The sequence below is a fragment of the Cryptotermes secundus genome, unplaced genomic scaffold (genome assembly GCF_002891405.2).
Source record: "Cryptotermes secundus unplaced genomic scaffold, Csec_1.0 scaffold2716, whole genome shotgun sequence".
NCBI lineage: Eukaryota > Metazoa > Arthropoda > Insecta > Blattodea > Kalotermitidae > Cryptotermes > Cryptotermes secundus.
The window spans coordinates 61,933-79,402 of NW_019722992.1; the positions used below are offsets into that span (position 1 = coordinate 61,933).

At 41.2% G+C, this 17,470-nt stretch overlaps 1 protein-coding gene across 1 annotated transcript in view; it reads right to left on the reverse strand.

Annotated features, from left to right (window-relative positions):
- The window catches only part of LOC111861598 (protein spire homolog 1), a gene marked incomplete at both ends in the record, with an annotated part of 89,143 nt that overhangs the window by 20,919 nt on the left and 50,754 nt on the right, over positions 1 to 17,470 (reverse strand). The window contains one exon of the mRNA XM_023846295.1: positions 4,627 to 4,656. Coding sequence (XP_023702063.1) covers positions 4,627 to 4,656 — 30 coding nt within the window. The remainder of the gene's footprint in view (positions 1 to 4,626; positions 4,657 to 17,470) is intronic.

Here is a 17,470-nt window from a genome sequence, read left to right on the forward strand (position 1 = left end):
TACAGCAAATTAATATTTAGGCTTCTATACTGGAGACCGGAAGACAGAATTTCGAATTGAACGGGAGCAGTCATTACCGGAACTGAATCTGCTCATGATCTCTTCGTGAGTGTCCAGATGAAAGCAACCTCGATCTTTACAGGTGCTATAATATAAAGATAAATTTATCCCTATGCTTAACTAATTAAGCGCTACGCCACGAAGACGTACGAGGGAGTGAACCTCGGCATTAGACGGAGGTGAGCGGTCAGCTTCATGACCCGGCCGCTTTACCCCCGGGGATAAAAGGCTTGGTGGGCCACAGAGCTGGTCTAGACGCCGTACTATCATATATCTTATATATTAGGTTTCGCGATATAGTTCCATATGATGAAAGAGAACCTTCCATAGATCTCTCGCTCCCTGGGACTTGCTCCACGTGATTTCTGATGCCTTCCCGACAACAGATAACCAATCCTGATGCTTACTGTGTGCTACTCGGTTCTCGTCTCCGCAGCACATAGATCATAATAATTGACAAAGATCGAAGTGGTTTCTGGCTGTAATCATGTACTTTATCATTAGACTAAACACTCGTGTCCACAAGGAATAACTTCCTCGTTTGTGGGCAGAAGAGCATTACGGCTAGAACAACCTGCTTCGTATATCTTCCCTGGCAAAAACGCAAAATGACTTACTCAGAGACATCTGCACCATTTCCTTGTCTTCACGGAACAGGAAATGCAATACCTGGACCGACCCCACAATTTCAGTTTCTCTTCTTTGTTTTTCTTTAACTCTTCATCTACATTTCTCCCCTTATATACTAATCCCAATTACAGAAACTTTCTTACGTACTTCATAATTTACTTCTTTACTTAAACGTGTATACCCCCAGCTAACGATCACTTTTGCGAAATCTGTTCTTATTTCGCTTCTGTTATGCCGCAATATCAGTGAAAGTTCTTCATGCGTACAACGAATTGCATGCAGAAAAAAAAAGCCTAAGACAAAATATGCAAAACTATAAGTTCATCTGTTGCTTATGGGTGCAAATCTTCTCCCTTTACATAAAGCTAAGAACCTGATTTTGTGGCTGTAGGCCTAGTTTACCTAATGATGCTCTCCTGCAACGCAACTCAGATTGTTAAGTCGAATGACTGGACGATAGCGAATAACTGAAAAGGATCGGGAAGGAAGCGGTCGTAGCCTAGTTTAAGGTTCTATCCCATTTTTTACTTAAAGCACGTGGGTAAACCACGTAATTTACGTTCTTGCCGTCCGGCATAGACACCAAGCTTTACATTCCTATAAAACAGCGACCTACGGGTTAATTTTCTTTTGCTGGGACGCATGAAGACCGCACAATAGCAGCCTCTGGATGGCAATGCTTGCACAGAATGCCAAAGAACACAATGAACTCCTAATAAACAGTAAATAAAATTTCAATCACTTTGTAAATAAGTGTTTTGACTTTACGATTTGTCCATTGCATAGATCCAATTTTGCTGTAATAAAGATCTATGACGAAAGCAGTCGTCTGTGATTTGGCACCGTGTATATGTGGTTTTAACCGACGTTTCGGAGGAACGTATCGCCTCCATCTTCATGGTAGAAGAAAAATATAAGAAATCTGCAAGCGAAGAGACCGTGAGAACAGGTAAAAGCAGACTGCCAAATCTCAAATCTTCATAGGCACCGCCGTGAAAGCCTCAAATCTTACAATAAAGATCTAGTTGCTACTTCAAATGTCATTCTCGGAAGAAGCAAACGAACTATTCTTTCGTGTTCAGAATACGGTCCGCAGACTTGCTAAACACAACAAACGTTTCGTACAGTACTATAGTACTATATACAGTACTAGAGAAGCCATTGCAGAATTATATTGTGACATGATATCTGAAAGCCGGAATAATCCACTGCTAGGCAAAGGCTCGGTAAACACGTGCCGCGGAAACGAACATCAGCGCAAAAATATAAGAGCGATGTTTTCTATGTGGTCCGCGCACAGACCGCTGCTATGCAACAGCGTGGTAAGCAAGCCTCTGTAACAAGAGATAGGCTGTTTGTGTGGTCCATGCTGAGGAGTTACCTCGAAGACAACTAGCGTTATATTAAGTTGAGAGTTAAGTTGAGGACCGTTAACCAGTGGGCATTGGAAGCTGAAAAATCTCCACTGCTAAGATTCTTTATCAGGAAACGTCTAGTGAAAACAGTGCAGAGAAATAGCCATCGCTGAGAGCTGTTACCAAATAAAGATTAGTGAAAGCAGACTGAGAAGATTTAGCGTGGAGTGATTTGTAGTGTGGACATCAGCAATAGTGTTATTATTTGTTGTTACGAGCTGTGAGTGTTCAATAAATCTATTCATCAATCCACACCCAGTCTGTAGTCACTAATACACGTGACAATATGGACATAGTCTGTATTATATGAGGTTTGAAGGCGGTGAAGGTTTGTATTCGCACTTTAAGGGTTGTTACATAGGGCAGTGTGTGGTAAAGGTAATGGGAGGACAGTTGCTCGGTGATACATGACTACCAAGTATCTCACAACACAGAAGAACATAATCTAAAAACGCCGTATTTTTTCAGCGTGACCCATCCGCTCTATTAAGGGCATCACTTCTAACGTTACGTTAACTTTCTCGGGACGTTTCCGGACCCCACCATATAATGAATATGATACTACTCCTCTCTTACGGTAGTGCATGGGTAGAGGTAAAGTTGTCCCTGTGCTCAACGAATTTAAGCACAATGCTATGAAGGCGTATGGGGGCAGTGGATGTATAGATTCACGTTTTACTGACCTCGGTACTAGCTTGAGGTGAGTGGTCAGCTTCACGCCCAGGCCGTTTTACCCCCGGGAAAGAGCCCCCGGTACGCACTGGATAGGAGGTTGGGTGGACCGCAGAGCCGGTCTGGATGACGTGGATAAGAGAAAATTCTTGACCCTATCGGGACTCGAACTCCGATACTTCAGTCGTCCAGCCCGTAGTCAGTCGCTATACCGACCGCTCTAGTGCGTGGGTAGTGCTGCAAAGGGCACTGAGCCTACAAGTTTCCCCTGAAAGCAAAATACTGATGCTTACTGAGTCCAGTGGATATTAAACTAAAAATTCCCTTCCCTTCTGATTCATTCACGGAAGAATGCTGACTAAGTTCCGATTAACTGAACGACACTGAAAATATGGATTGCAATTCTGAAGCCATGTATAAACTTATTAGTTTACGGTAGCCCCCGTCCAATGAGAGAGGGAAATGAAGGGAAAAGTTGTCGGGAAACAAGACATGAGCTCGGGTACGGGGAGCGGGAAGGGAGGCAGTTACATCGTAGCAGTAGATTTACTGGTAAATAGTAATAATTCGTAATTACAACGAGATTTATCCCTGCAATTCCAGTCACTTTGCTCTTGACTCTCGCCTGGGAACCACCTAATTTGTTTAAAAAGGCATACTTTTGATTTCCGATTACCCAATATAGTCAATTTATTGACAACAATAATCTTTACGAAGAAAGCAGTCTTCTGGGATTTGGCACCGTGTATATGTAATGTTTACTGACAATTCGGAGGAATGTATCGCCTCCATCTTCAGGGTAGAAGGAAAAATATAAGAAATCAGCAGGCGAAGAGACCGTGAGAACCGGTACAAGCAGACTTGCGATACGTTCCTCCGAAATGTCGGTTAACACCACATATACACGGTGCCAAATCCCAGAAGACTGCTTTCTTCATAGTCATTACCGTGAAAACCTCAAATCTTAAATAGTTTTTACGCCTTGACAGTACCTAAAAACTAAATTCCGTGTCAACTTTGGCGGTTAGAGTGTGTCGCGTTGTCAGCGCAACGAATCCCCAAGACAGTTAATTTTGGATTTCTAGACCGGAGCCGCTATTTCCTTGAGATAGCTCCTCAATTATCCTCACGAGGTTCAGTGGACACCGTTCCAGACCCACTACTTGTCAGAAAATCTGGTAGCGCTGGGAATCGAACCCAGAATCTCTGGATCTGTAGCCAGGAACTCTGACCGCTAGACCACAGAGGCGGTCTTGCCTTGAGAGTACCATCATATAAAATTTCCTATACGCGACCTCTCGGTCATTACCTTCAGAAAAGTAACTCACCTACTCCATGGTAGTAAGTCTGAGAATGTACTCAGTCATGATCCCTGCGCAGCATAAAATAGCGACCACCACATAATAATAAGACTCCAACATATGAAAAGCACGTAATGTAGGATCTAGGGTTCTCACAGCGGTGATTATGAAGAGTTCTGTATTCTGGATATAGAGCCGTGTATTCCGCTGAAATTGAATGGATGTTTCGGAAGAACATGTCGCATGTATCTCCAATGTCGAAGAAGGAACCAAGCAAGAAACTAGCATGAAACAAATTGCAAGCAAAAGGTCGGTAGGCTTGCAACGGACTACACGGCGTTATATCCCAGAACTCTGCAAACTACACAACATCCTCTGGGTAGCAGTAAAGTTTCAATATACTGGGCATGCCTGATTTAAAGCTGCAAATATAGCCTCAAAAAAAATGGTAAGCATTCCAACATATCCAGCAAACTAATTCATGAAACCACAGCAAGCAAAGAAGCTGCTCAGAACACACAGCACTCTGACATGCATTCGATACGTACTTGCAGCGTTCTCCAAATCCTAAGGCCCGTCTAGAACAAAGAGAACAAGACAGAAAAAACACAGAGCGTTCAATTATAAAAAGTAAAACAATTACAGCCCCATAGATATACATATATACATATTGAATATAATTATATATTTATATCATGAACATAAGCGAATTCAAGAAATAAATAATGAACATGCCTGCTACATGCATTTTTATATCTTGCTCCATAAATACTTTCAAATGTTCCGTATATTTTTATATATAGTTGAACTGTGGACTCCAGACATACAGGACTTCAATGTTAAGTACTCGGTACTTAATTCAATTGGGTAGCAAAGGGTGAATACTACTGTTCTTATTTTCAGTGTTTTTATATATTTGCAGTTATACAATATTCCCTTTATCTGACCGCGAAAGTTTTAATTTCATATATTTTATAAAGCAGACTTTACACACTTTAAATTTTTTGTGGAGCTGGACGACACGGAACGGCGTGGCTTCCATACTACAAAATTTCAATAAAATAATATTTCAGTTGACAGTACTGAAATTATAGGTAATTATACTGAAGTACACCCAGAAAGAAACGTTAAGTTTCTGTCTCTCTCGACGAAACTGTATTTATGGCAGTAGAATGTTAATGTTTATCATGACCTAAAAAATTTAGAAATGTACATGGTAAAGGTGAAAGATATTATTGTCTCTGTCCATAATTAAACACCATGTAGAACCCTGAGCAGACACAAACATATCCATTTCGGTTTCTCTCAGTGAAACAAAATCTGACATATTAGCAAAAGATATCGTCAATGTTTACAGATGCACGTTTCTTCAATACACCCATAATTTTATCTTTGAATTATGGGGCGATTAGGGAGAATGTACATACTGTGGCCAATAAAACAAACTGCTTTAACTCCTAGTGAAATCTGTGATTTCTATCCTATCCTATTTTTAACGATTCATTTCAATAAGTTGCAGTCAGTTTTGGTTGGTGTTATTTGGCTGTTAACAGAGCAATAAATAAAAAAACGAAACAATCGAACTGCTCACATTGGTTTTATTTAACGATTGCTAAGTGTTTTTATTTTTTTCTTTCTTGTTTGTTGTTGTGCTGAAGGCTTTAACCATTAACCATGGTACACAATAGGGTACAAACAGTGAAGATACAGCGAAGTCAGATTGAAATAGGTGTTCTCAGTTCTCAATAGTTCTCAAAAATAACTTAATATACTGTCACGTGTAGGGGGATACGCGTGACGAAACTAACTGGTTCTAGTTCGGATGACTGGATTTATTAACACTTTGGTTACCATTCCCGTATTCTCTTATATCCTATCGGCACGACCCCACAGAAAACGCGTGTCATATGTCAGACTGTGACTTCATTGGTCCGTTACCAGAGCTGGGAGTGGAGCGGACGACATAGAAAACAGCCTCCTCTATTGTTGCGTAACCTAGCAACGGACTGTTTACCAAGAGTCCGTCTTCGCCAGAACTTGTTTACAAACCTGTTGCCTAGTAGTGTGTGTACACGGAACAATACAGAGTAATATATTATACATAAATTTACATTACTTGAACATTTAAAAGTCCCGAATTCCATATAGCTTTCGTAAATAAAATTTAACACATGATAAACTCTCAATAGTGTATAATAATCTCCCACACTTTCCATTCTAGACTTTGATTATCTACCTTCTGCTCACTCCCTCCAAACGAATTCAGTATAACGTACACTCTCAAAAATTCAACTACATAAACAATTTTTTTACGCCAGGGTAAATATTTTAGAAGCAAAGTTATAAGAACGTATAATTGCGCAAGTCCATCAATTTTCACGGGTATGCGCATGCGGTATATACAGGATGTGCTATTACCATCACATCATGGCAAAGTATGGAAAAGTTGGTGGATATGAACAATACGAACTTTGTTCATTTGCTAGTTCTTCTGTGAATACTAACGATACTGAGCTACAGCTAACATCGCTGTTCCTTTGATAGAATGCATCAAAGAAGAACAGTCTGTTACAAAATTTTGTAGTCAAGGGTGTGAGAACTAGTGAGATTTACAGAAGAATGGTAGTTCAATGTGACGTTAACTACGTGAGTCAGAGGAAAAATTACGAATGGGTAGTAAGATTCCAACGAGGGATGACGAGTCTCATGAAAGGTCATCGACTACATAATGTTCTGATGTTAGGAAACGTGTCTATTGGCGTATCCAGGACAACAGGAGCGACAGTAATCATGATGTGCATCTCAAACGAGCAGCAGTTATGGAAATGAACTGTGAAGAAGGGTTTAGGTCCCAACCGAAAAAAAAAATTATTCTGGTGGAATCAGGGGACGTCTGGTTCGTTGATCAAATCCAGCGAAACGCAGGGTGATTACGTTGAAATATAATTATATGCAAGCACTGTATGGTTAGCCGATCACAGTGGCCGCACAGTCTAAGGCATGGATTGTCTTCACTCGCTGAAACACTGGGATCGTGGGTTCCAAACCCACTCAAGGCATGGATGTTTGTCTGCAATTATTCTGTGTTTGTGTGTAGGTAGCGGCCTTGCGTCGGGCTGATCACTCGTCCAAGGAGTCCTATCGAGCGTCTAAGATTAAGAAACTGAAGTGAAACGAAGCGTTTCACGGATGCCCTGGCTCCAAGTGGGAGCAACAGGAATAAAGATCAGATCAGATTAAATTAGATAGATAGACAGACAGACAGACAGACAGACAGACAGACAGACAGACAGACAGACAGATAGATAGATAGATAGATAGATAGATAGATAGATAGCTTGTATGGTTATTTTGTTAAAGCCTATGTTAAAACTGACCATACATTTTACTTGTCTTCATATATTTTGTATGCGTTTTTGCATTCAGTAATCTTATATAAATTTTTCAAATAAGTCAGGAATACAGGCTCGCTTTACATCACCTAAAGTAACAAATTCTGGAAAGAATTAATCGCCTAATTTCCTTCGATAAGACATGGATAGCATAGGAAACGATACGTACAACAATTGTTTTACTGTTGAGTATGGGTTGCCGCGGTAACCGTTTTACCAAGCCGTTGCCAACAACAGTACAGGCAAACACATACAGACACAGACTGATTGGAGGGATTTATGAAGTACGCCGTTGAGATGGGCTCAGGTGCCATACCAAGTTTCATAGAGATTGGTTCAGGCATTCAAAATTTGATAAGGGAAACACACCGAGATACAGACAGGAAGGAGACCGCATAAGCCTACATTAGGAAAGTAGGCTAATAAAACTGACGTAGTAGCGTCATAATATACGGTAGCGATTCTCAAGGAAAACAAACACTTTCATGACTACAAGTTTAAAAAATATCGGATTTTAAGTGTTACGACCTTTCTTCCAACATTGGAGTTTCCTTTCTTCTGCACACACTGTATAAAGGACACCGCAATAGCAAACGGCAATACAAGAATATAGAATGGGACTCAACCCGGAACTCCCAAATAAGGAACAGGCGTCATAACTACTGGACCGCGACATTCGGTTGTTGTGGCGTTCCATTCAGTACTCTAATCCTCCTACAATAACACACTCGTATTCCAACCGCCTTGTCTGGGAGTTGCTGGGAAACTATATACTGTATAATGAATAAAGCTATTTATAATAGAAGCCCTGTCCCCAAGGGCTGCAAATATGGGAAAATATACCAGAAGGAGCACTTTTTGTTTACAGAATCTGAATTTAATGATAAGTAAGAAAAATTCAATATGCAATTTTACTTTTTCGATACAGCTTCTTTCAAGAAAAAATTTTATGTGGATAATACAAAGGTAAGAGTTTTGATTTGGCCGTTTCTACGAAGCGCAGAGCAGTTTCTAAAACAACAGAGGCGAGGCAGTAACAGCTGGACTTTGTATTCTCGACCCCAGATGGAAGAGTGTCTGTCACTTTAAACAAATGTTATTTACACTAGCCTTATTATGGTGACGTGCCGCCAGGAAGGCCGGACGATAAGACGTCCATCACTGGTCAACGGCTAGCGATTCCTAGGCAACGCAATATAAGCAGTCCGTTCCCTAGGAAATCGCTTGAACAACATGAAAACCTAACAGTGGGGTTTTCTACCGTTACAAGGAGGCTAGCAATGCCTAAATAATGAATTGTTTGAAGCAGACATACAGGGTTACTACAAATTTTTCATTCCATTTCAAAACACTACATTTTCCAAAGTATTATACATACAAATATGATTAATATACAAAAAGAACCGTAAACTCACCAAATTACAAATGTTTTATGTATTCCCCGTTGGTCACACGACACACGTCCAAACGGTAGTCGAGTTCGGACCAAACATTTTGTAGCGTTCCCTTGTCAATGGTCATCACAGAAGCATTAATGCGTTTCCTGAGCTCTACCAGTGTTGTTGGCAGTGGGGGTATGTAAACACGGTCCTTAACATACCCCAAAAGGAAGAAGTTATCATATCTGTATGTGTAAAACCTTGGAAAATATAGTGTTTTGAAATGGAATGAATCATTTGTAGTAACTCTGTATATTTCGGTAGCAACGAGAGAGTCGTTCGCATAGCGGCAGCGAAACTGAACATTTCGACAAGGTGATCTCTATCCCGTCCGAGCGTAGGACAGTTCAGGGAACCAAGACGAGAGCTAAGGATAGTTCGGATGCAAAGAGCGATCCGAGAAGAACGAAGAACCAAGACACTCCACCGAGAATAGAGGTGCAAGAGTGTATAACAGTTGAACAGGAAACGTCTGAAGGTATTATAAGTGCGACCGGTTGTAATAGTGAGTATAAAAAGTGATGATCCAATAAACGTATTCGTCTAATCCGGAACACACATAAATTTCTTGCCGCGTTACTTAGGAGACGCGCAACGGTGTGTATGTTATGTTAATGTAACTTTTATCCATATAAATATGCTTTATTTGTCTATTTAAGGGACTGTCGTGTTTTCGTAATGCATTATTCGAATTTCCTTATCTGGGGCTAAAGCCTTACCCTACTAGAATGTCCTGGGCCTGTGTACCTCTGGCCCAGAATAAGAGAACAATCCGTTGGCTCACTTGGGTATGTGATGGGAAGTTCGTTTCATAAAAACAAGTGCCACAGAATCAAATCACCGTTACAGTGGTGACGAAGCAAACATTTCTGAATCAAATTTCGCGATTTAAAGAAGCAAAAACCAACATGAATGTTCACAAATTACACTGCTGTTGCTTAGAACATTCTCCGATATCTGAGTTCTACGTTATACTGAGCAAGGTAGTCTATTTTTGGGACACAGACGTTTTCAAATAAAATGATATATTTGATAAAGATAATCGACCAATACATACAAATAATGAAAAATAAACAAGAAGTTCTATGATGAATTAATCGCCTACTTTCCTTTAATAAGACATGAACCGCATAGAAAATGACGCTTCCAACAATTCTTGTATTGTCGTGTGCATTCATTGCCGCGGTAATGTTTATACCAAGCCGTTGCCTGGCAACGATAGCGATGCACATGCAGACACATACTGATGGGAGGGATTCATGAATTACACCACTGAGATGGGATCAGGTACAATGATGAATAAACAAAGTTTCACAAAGATTGGTTTAGGAGTTCAAAAGTTAATAGGGGAGATACACAGGCACGCATAGAGCATAGTCATCACATAAGCGTAATTTCAATTTTTAAATCAGGAAAATAGGTAAAAAAATACTGTAATATTATATTTAAGCATCCTGTTGCACTGAGGTTTCACTTATAATCTATCAAATGTTCCGTCTATAGCGCAACAATCAATAACACTGATTCACACTTTAATATCACACAGTGGTCGTTATCTGCATAAGACGTTATTGAAACTATTAAAATATTTATATATATATATATACAGAAGTATCAAGAAGACGAGGAAGAAGACGTAAGAAGATTCTGGATGACCTTGGGGACAGAAGAGGATACTGTCATTTGAAGGAGAAAGCTCTAGATCGCATTAAATGAAAGAATTGTTTTGGAAGAGACTGTGGACCTGTCGTCTTGACAGATTACTGATGATGATGATATATATATGTATATGCCTAGGTACATAAGCGGATACTACATTTCATTTGTTAACTTGGTTTCAAAAACCGTTCTACTCATTTCACAGTGAAACAACAATGTAATCACGTACATGGCCAACGGAAGAATCTGAATAATTAGTGTGTATTAAATTTATTATTATTATTTATTGTTGGTACTCATCTCGGAGTAGGTGGGAGGATAATATTAAACTGGATCTTTAAAAAAAAAGTGGGATTGTGTGGACTGGATTCCTGGGATACATTAAAGGGCTCTTGTGAACACGGCAATAAAAACCTTTGCGACCCATACAAGGTGGGAAATTTCTTTAGTAGCTAAGCAATTATTAGCTTTCTAAAAGAGATTCTGCTCCATTGAGTCAGTTCGTCAGTCACTAAGTTATCTGGTTAGTTCGTCAATCGATCGGTTAGTTAGTTAATTAGTTAGATGCTTTATCTACTCAATGTTAGTACGTATTCATCTCATGGCGGTTAACTGCAATTTCTGACGTTATAGTATCTGAAATTCCTATTTTTAATTTAACTGTATCCTCTTTACTTTTTGGCCATCTTTCAAGAGCCCGATCCCCACGTATGAATATGAAATTGTCCCGAGAATGAAAAGGAACGAACAGAATGCAAGTAACTGCTATACTATTTCCATCGCCGCGGCCCGGGTTCGATCCCGGGTCTGGTCAAGTGGGATTTGTGGTGGACAATGTGGCGTTGGGGCAGGTTTTCTCCTAGTACTTCGGTTTTCCCTGCCAATTTCATTCCACCAATTGCTCCACAGTCACCCTCACCTATCATCTGGGGCTGGTATAATAGGCCGGAAGTGGCTGCAGTGCAAGGGACTTAGTCCCACCCCACTAGCAATAAAACAACTGCTATACTAATGTGTCTATATCCACGAAACAAAACTGTTGCACTGCAGACATTCATTTTCAAAACAACGGAACTACGACTGCACACAAAATGGCTGCAGACAGCTGTACAAAAGTGCTAATCCACTCTGAATAGCATGCACTTCATACTGCACACAATCCGGTACTGTACATCACCTTGTTCCATTCCGTCTTAAACCGATAAATTATACAATACTGTAGACGTAACAACTTGTACAGTATTTCATATATGATTCATCAGAGTAAACCAGAATACATGCCTCATGCAGGACGTTCAATTCATACGGGAACTTTAAATAAACTTCTGTGCTAGATATTACATAGGGGAATCTACGTATTTCCGGCATTAAAAAGAAGTATTAGTGGAACAGAAGCCGATGAACTCACTGCAGTCTGCAATGCGACAAAGTCCGGAACAAACGACTGGAGGACATAAAGAAGGATGGGATGCTTGGCCGGCCATCTTGAACTCATTACACGTTACTGCAACTGAGATACTCTAAACATCTCCCATATTCAATGACAGACTTTCTTGTCACGTATCTTATATCGAATTCGCAAGAATGCAATTACTTCTTGTCCATCTTTGCGTAACTTCCGTATGAAGTTTCGTTTTCATTGATCTTTTCTTGTTTATCCGCTTGTTATGTTATTTAACAGTCTTTTCCATATACACAGGGGCACGCGGTAGCGTAGTTGGTTGACGCACTATGCTACAAGCCGGAAGGTCGCGGGTTCTATTCCCGATGAGGTCATTGGATTTTTTTCAATTGACCTAATCCTTCCAGCCGCTCTAACAGAAATGAGTACCAGGAATTAACTGAATAATTTTCCTGGGGAGTAAAGGGCGGCCGGCGCGTAAGGCTGACCTTACCGCCATCTTTGAGCTGATTGACCCTCGATGTCTCACAACCCTACGGGCCTTGACGACCTGTTACAGGGATAGCTTTACTTTACTTTAGTCGTAGTAGTAGTAGTAGTAGTAGTAGTAGTAGTAGTAGTAGCAGTAGTAGCAGTAGTAGTAGTGGTGGTGGTGGTGGTGGTGGTGGCATCTTAATTCTGGGATATTGCTGTAACAGCAACAGTTTCGGTAGGTTTCGCAATCGGGTTCGAGAAATTTCCGTTTTCTTTTTGCAGCATTCCTTACGCTACCACAGTATCCTTGATGAGCATTTGAAGTGAAAGTAAAGCCTGTTCTCGAAAATCCAGTCACCCTGCAGATAAAATAATTAAATATTTAGCACAATGAAAACGTTTCAAATATATGGTGCAGATTGCAATGATATCTGTATTCTGTGTTACGTGCCACTTCTGTTCATACGCCGCGTTTGAGAAGACTAATAAAGAGTTCTGAGATTTACGTAAGGTAGGAGTTATACGGGACCGATATGATCTAAATTAAATTTGTACGACAACTTTAAACGTGGGCTGTCAGCATCGAACTTAAAAGAAATCCGTTTACAAGTCTGAAAGATGTATACGAGTATGTGGCCGGATTGATTAATTTCATTGCTTATGAGAGGAACCTGTAACCGCGAGTACACAACCGGTCGTTATAAATGCTGAGCTGTAGATTATAGCGAGGGAAAAGTGGCACAACCGTATAACAAGGGAATACTATGCTATTAACGTGTCTTGTATCATCCGTTTCGCATGACACTGAGAATCAGCTGTCCCAGTAACTCGGTCCTCATATCACAATTGTTTCGTACCATGACTCCCACACTCTGCAATACAAACTAGTTCATCTGAGCCTTGACTTAGCCTACTCGTTAAAACTGCGTCAGCAACCCTGACGGCCTTTTCCATAATCAAGGTACTCGTATTTACTTTTGATGCACGCCGCCACCCATGGCCAGGACAACATCGCTGTACGATCATTCCTCCGGTATCCGAACCACACTAGAGGGCAGTGCACATGCTGCATCCTATTCATGCTACTGGAGGGCAGCACAAGTACAAAAATTGTCGCCATATTGTCTATTTTTAGTCTCAGATATTGTGACACATCATTCCTACGATTTTCAGAAAAAAAAATCTTAATTCTGGAATGCCACACATATATAATTTCACAATTTACCTAAGAAAGTGCAAGTACATAGTGTGATAGCTCAGTTGGTACAGAGACGGGCTATGGATGTCCGAGATTCGAATCCTGGCAGAGGCAAGCAACTTTTCTCATCTGCACAGCATCCAGACCGGCTCTAGGGCCCACTCAGCCTCCTATCCAATGGGTACCGGGTGCTTATTCGCCGGGAGTAAAGGGCAGGGTCGTGACCGAGGTAAAGAATGGCCGAACCATATCTCTACTCCCCCATACGTCTTCATGGTGTGGTGCTTAATTAATTAAGCACAGGGGAAACTTTACCTTTATCTGTTCGGTAGTTTCTTCCAGCTATGGCAGGCGGACAGGACGATGAAGAGACCCGACCTCTTCTTTGTTAGTGAGTGAAACATGTGGACAGAAGGATGGATTGACCCCATCTCCTGTATGCGCTCACATCGTGCGGTTGCGCAAAGAACCCACCATAATACTGAAGTATTAACCTCGCTCTCTCTTCATTTAGTTCATCAACAAGTAACAGACAGGAGATACATACTTACTTTGCATTTCTCTTCTCCCCCATTCGTGCTACATGGCCTGGCCATCTCATTCGCCTTAACTTGATCATTCTAATTATACTTGGCGAAGAGTACAAGTTATGAAGCTCCTCATTATGTAGTTTTCTCAAACCCTCTTCGATCCGAATATTCTCCTCAGCACTGTGTTCTCAAGCAGCCTCAGTCTATGTTACAAACATACGATACAATTCACAATTCTTGAAGTAATTTTCTTTCCTAGGTGACCGCAGCGGGGATCTCATTAAATTGAATTCAAAACCAGACGCGTGCTTAGTTAGTTAGTTAGTTAGTTAGTTAGTTAGTTATTGGAGAGGGTGGGTTTCCCCATGCACTTAGACCTGTATTGGTCCATTGTGCTTCCCTCTATGATTTCTACCAGTCTCTATATCTTACCGGTACTGGTGCTTACCATCAGTCCCGCCCAGCCAGCGAGACCGGCTCTACTAGCTGAGAGGTATCTGTAATGCTTCCCCCATCTACCAGAGGTATTAGAGACTGCTGTTGCGCGGGAAACGTCCGTAAATTTGGCTCCGTGACCTCCTTTGGAGATATGAGGTTCTTTTACGTGCCGTAAAGCTACGACACGGGACTCACGGCTTAAAGTCCCTCCCGGAGGACTTGTTCCCTGAATTTTTCCGCCCTTAAAAATTCGACGACCTCCGCCGGGTATTTGAACCCGCGTACTACGAGTCATGAGGTGGGAACGTTACCTCTAGACTACGGAGGCCGCTTGACGCGTGCTTAACCTTCTTTAGACTGAACAAACATCATTTTATATTTGCTCTTAGCCAAAAATGTATCCGTGACAAAGCTTCATCTCCAGTTCGAGGGATTTTCTCTTTATGTTAACTGAGACGCCACTAATACATCTGTAAATATAAAGAAAAGACTAATATACGCTCTGACTAATTGTATCGTTGTACAGCTATAAGTTAAATGCAGAGGAGCAATCAGCATCCCGCAACTGAGGCAGATGCTGAATATAGTTGCAATGGAAACTAAAACAAACTGCAAGAGACGTGAAACGACTAACGCTGTATCCATGTAACTAGGACGGAAATCTGTCGTCGGAATTCATGTCCCCCAGCTTTGAAATATTTCACAGTGTGTGCCCAATATTTGTCTTGTCGGATCACAGACCCTTTATAAAATGGTTTAGGGTTGGGGTATTGTTGGTAGGGAGCAGGTTTTTTAGGTTTCTCGATCCACAAGCAAAGCTAGTCCTGCCTCTGCAATGATGGGTTATACACTCATCCAGGCTGCCGCATCTTGTGATCTCAGAACCAGCTCTGGCCATGCAGTGCACAGCTAGGATGAGGTTTGCTGTTTGTTATTGTTTCGTCAACATACCTCTGTGTGGAAGCCACATTGCTGCACACTCCGTTCTTAATCCCCTAAGGAACGACTATATTTCTATACTTCTACATGTCCAAGGCGTGAATCTATTTCTCCTCGAGGTGTTCATAGCCTCGAAATTAAGAGGAGACTGAACTCGGGTAATGCTTGCTACCATTCAGTTCAGAAACTTTTGTCTTCTCGTCTGCTGTCCAAAAACACAAAAATCGAAATATATAAGACTATAATTTTGCCCGTGGCTCTGTATGTTTGTGCAACTTGGTCTCTGACAATAAGGGAGGAACATAGACTGAGGGTGTTTGAGAAGAGGGTGTTGAGGATAATATCTGACCCGAGGAGAGATGAAGTGACAGGAGGCTTGAGAAAACTACATAATGAGGAGCTTCACAACTTGTAATCTTTGCTCCAAGTACTCGTACGAATGAATAATTAGAATGATTAGAAGTCAATGAGGATGAGGTGGGCAGGGCATATAGCACGAATGGGGGAGAAGAGGAATGCATATAGGATATTGTGGGAAAGCCGGAAGGAAGGAAAGCACTGGGAAGACCAAGATGTAGGTGGGTGGACAATATTAAAATGGACATTAGAGAGATAAGACGGGATGATATGGATTGGATTGATCTGGCTCAGGATAGGGACCAGTTGAGGGCTCTTGTGAACACGGCAATTAACCTTCGGGTTCCATAAAATGCCAGGAAGTTCTTGAGTAGCTGCACAATTGGCAGCTTCTCAAGAAAGGCTCAGCTCCATGAGTAAGTGAGGGTATTCATAGCCGTACCTTATTAAAACAGTGTGGCAACTACACACACGCCCTGTTTAACATATCTCTCCATATTGCCCACAGCCATTAATTACGGATTCTGCATGACTGTAAATAAAAGGATCATTTCTCTATAAAGCAGTGAAGCATTCGTTTTTGTAATTGAGTCGCAGCGTGCCTTCTGTGAGATAGACACGTTTTCACGCGTTCGCAACGACAATTTTTTAAAAACAAGCCTATTAATTTTATCATGTCTACCTGCCTGCTTCTCCATCGATCCGCCTCTTCAATTGTAGGTCTACCAACTCTAAAACCGCTGAACAGATTTCATGAAGATTTGAGGCTTTCACGGCGGTGACTATGAAGAAAGCAGTCTTCTGGGATTTTGCACCGTGTATATGTGGTGTTAACCGACGTTTCGGAGGAACGTATCGCCTCCATCTGCTTTTACCGGTTCTCACGGTCTCTTCGCTTGCGGATTTCTTATATTTTTCCTTCTACCCTGAAGATGGAGGCGATACGTTCCTCCGAAACGTCAGTTAACACCACATATACACGGTGCCAAATCCCAGAAGACTGCTTTCTTCAGATTTCAGGAAATCCTATACCAGACTGCAAGATGTCACATCCCAGAAGCCAGTACTTTGAACAGTCACCGCGCGAAAACCTGAAATCTCACATATTCGTGTTGGGAGTGCTACTGAATCATGTCGGTACATTCCAATTCGAGAGAACTAAACAAACTGGGAGAATATAAGCCAGAATTATTATACGTTGCGCATATTTCGTAACGTATTATAAATTATGTAGACAACCTCATGCTTCAAAGGATTAATCAGAATTGTGATGATTTACATACGCTTATTTTTCTGATTTTGTTACTTGGTTTATTTATCGACAATATGTCAATGCAGCAATGTGTCACGGCGTTGAGTGAGAAATGACCACTTGATTACATGAAGGATTGGTTCCAGGACACTTCTTCCACGTTTTTTGTCCCATTAATAATTTGTTCCGCGTTTCTTCGTCCACAGACACTTCGTCCACCTTTTTACGCGCACGATTATAGGTCCATTTTACGTCCAGATGTAATGTATGGGAACAGAAGGATCATGGAAGAAAGTACCGTGACATATTCTA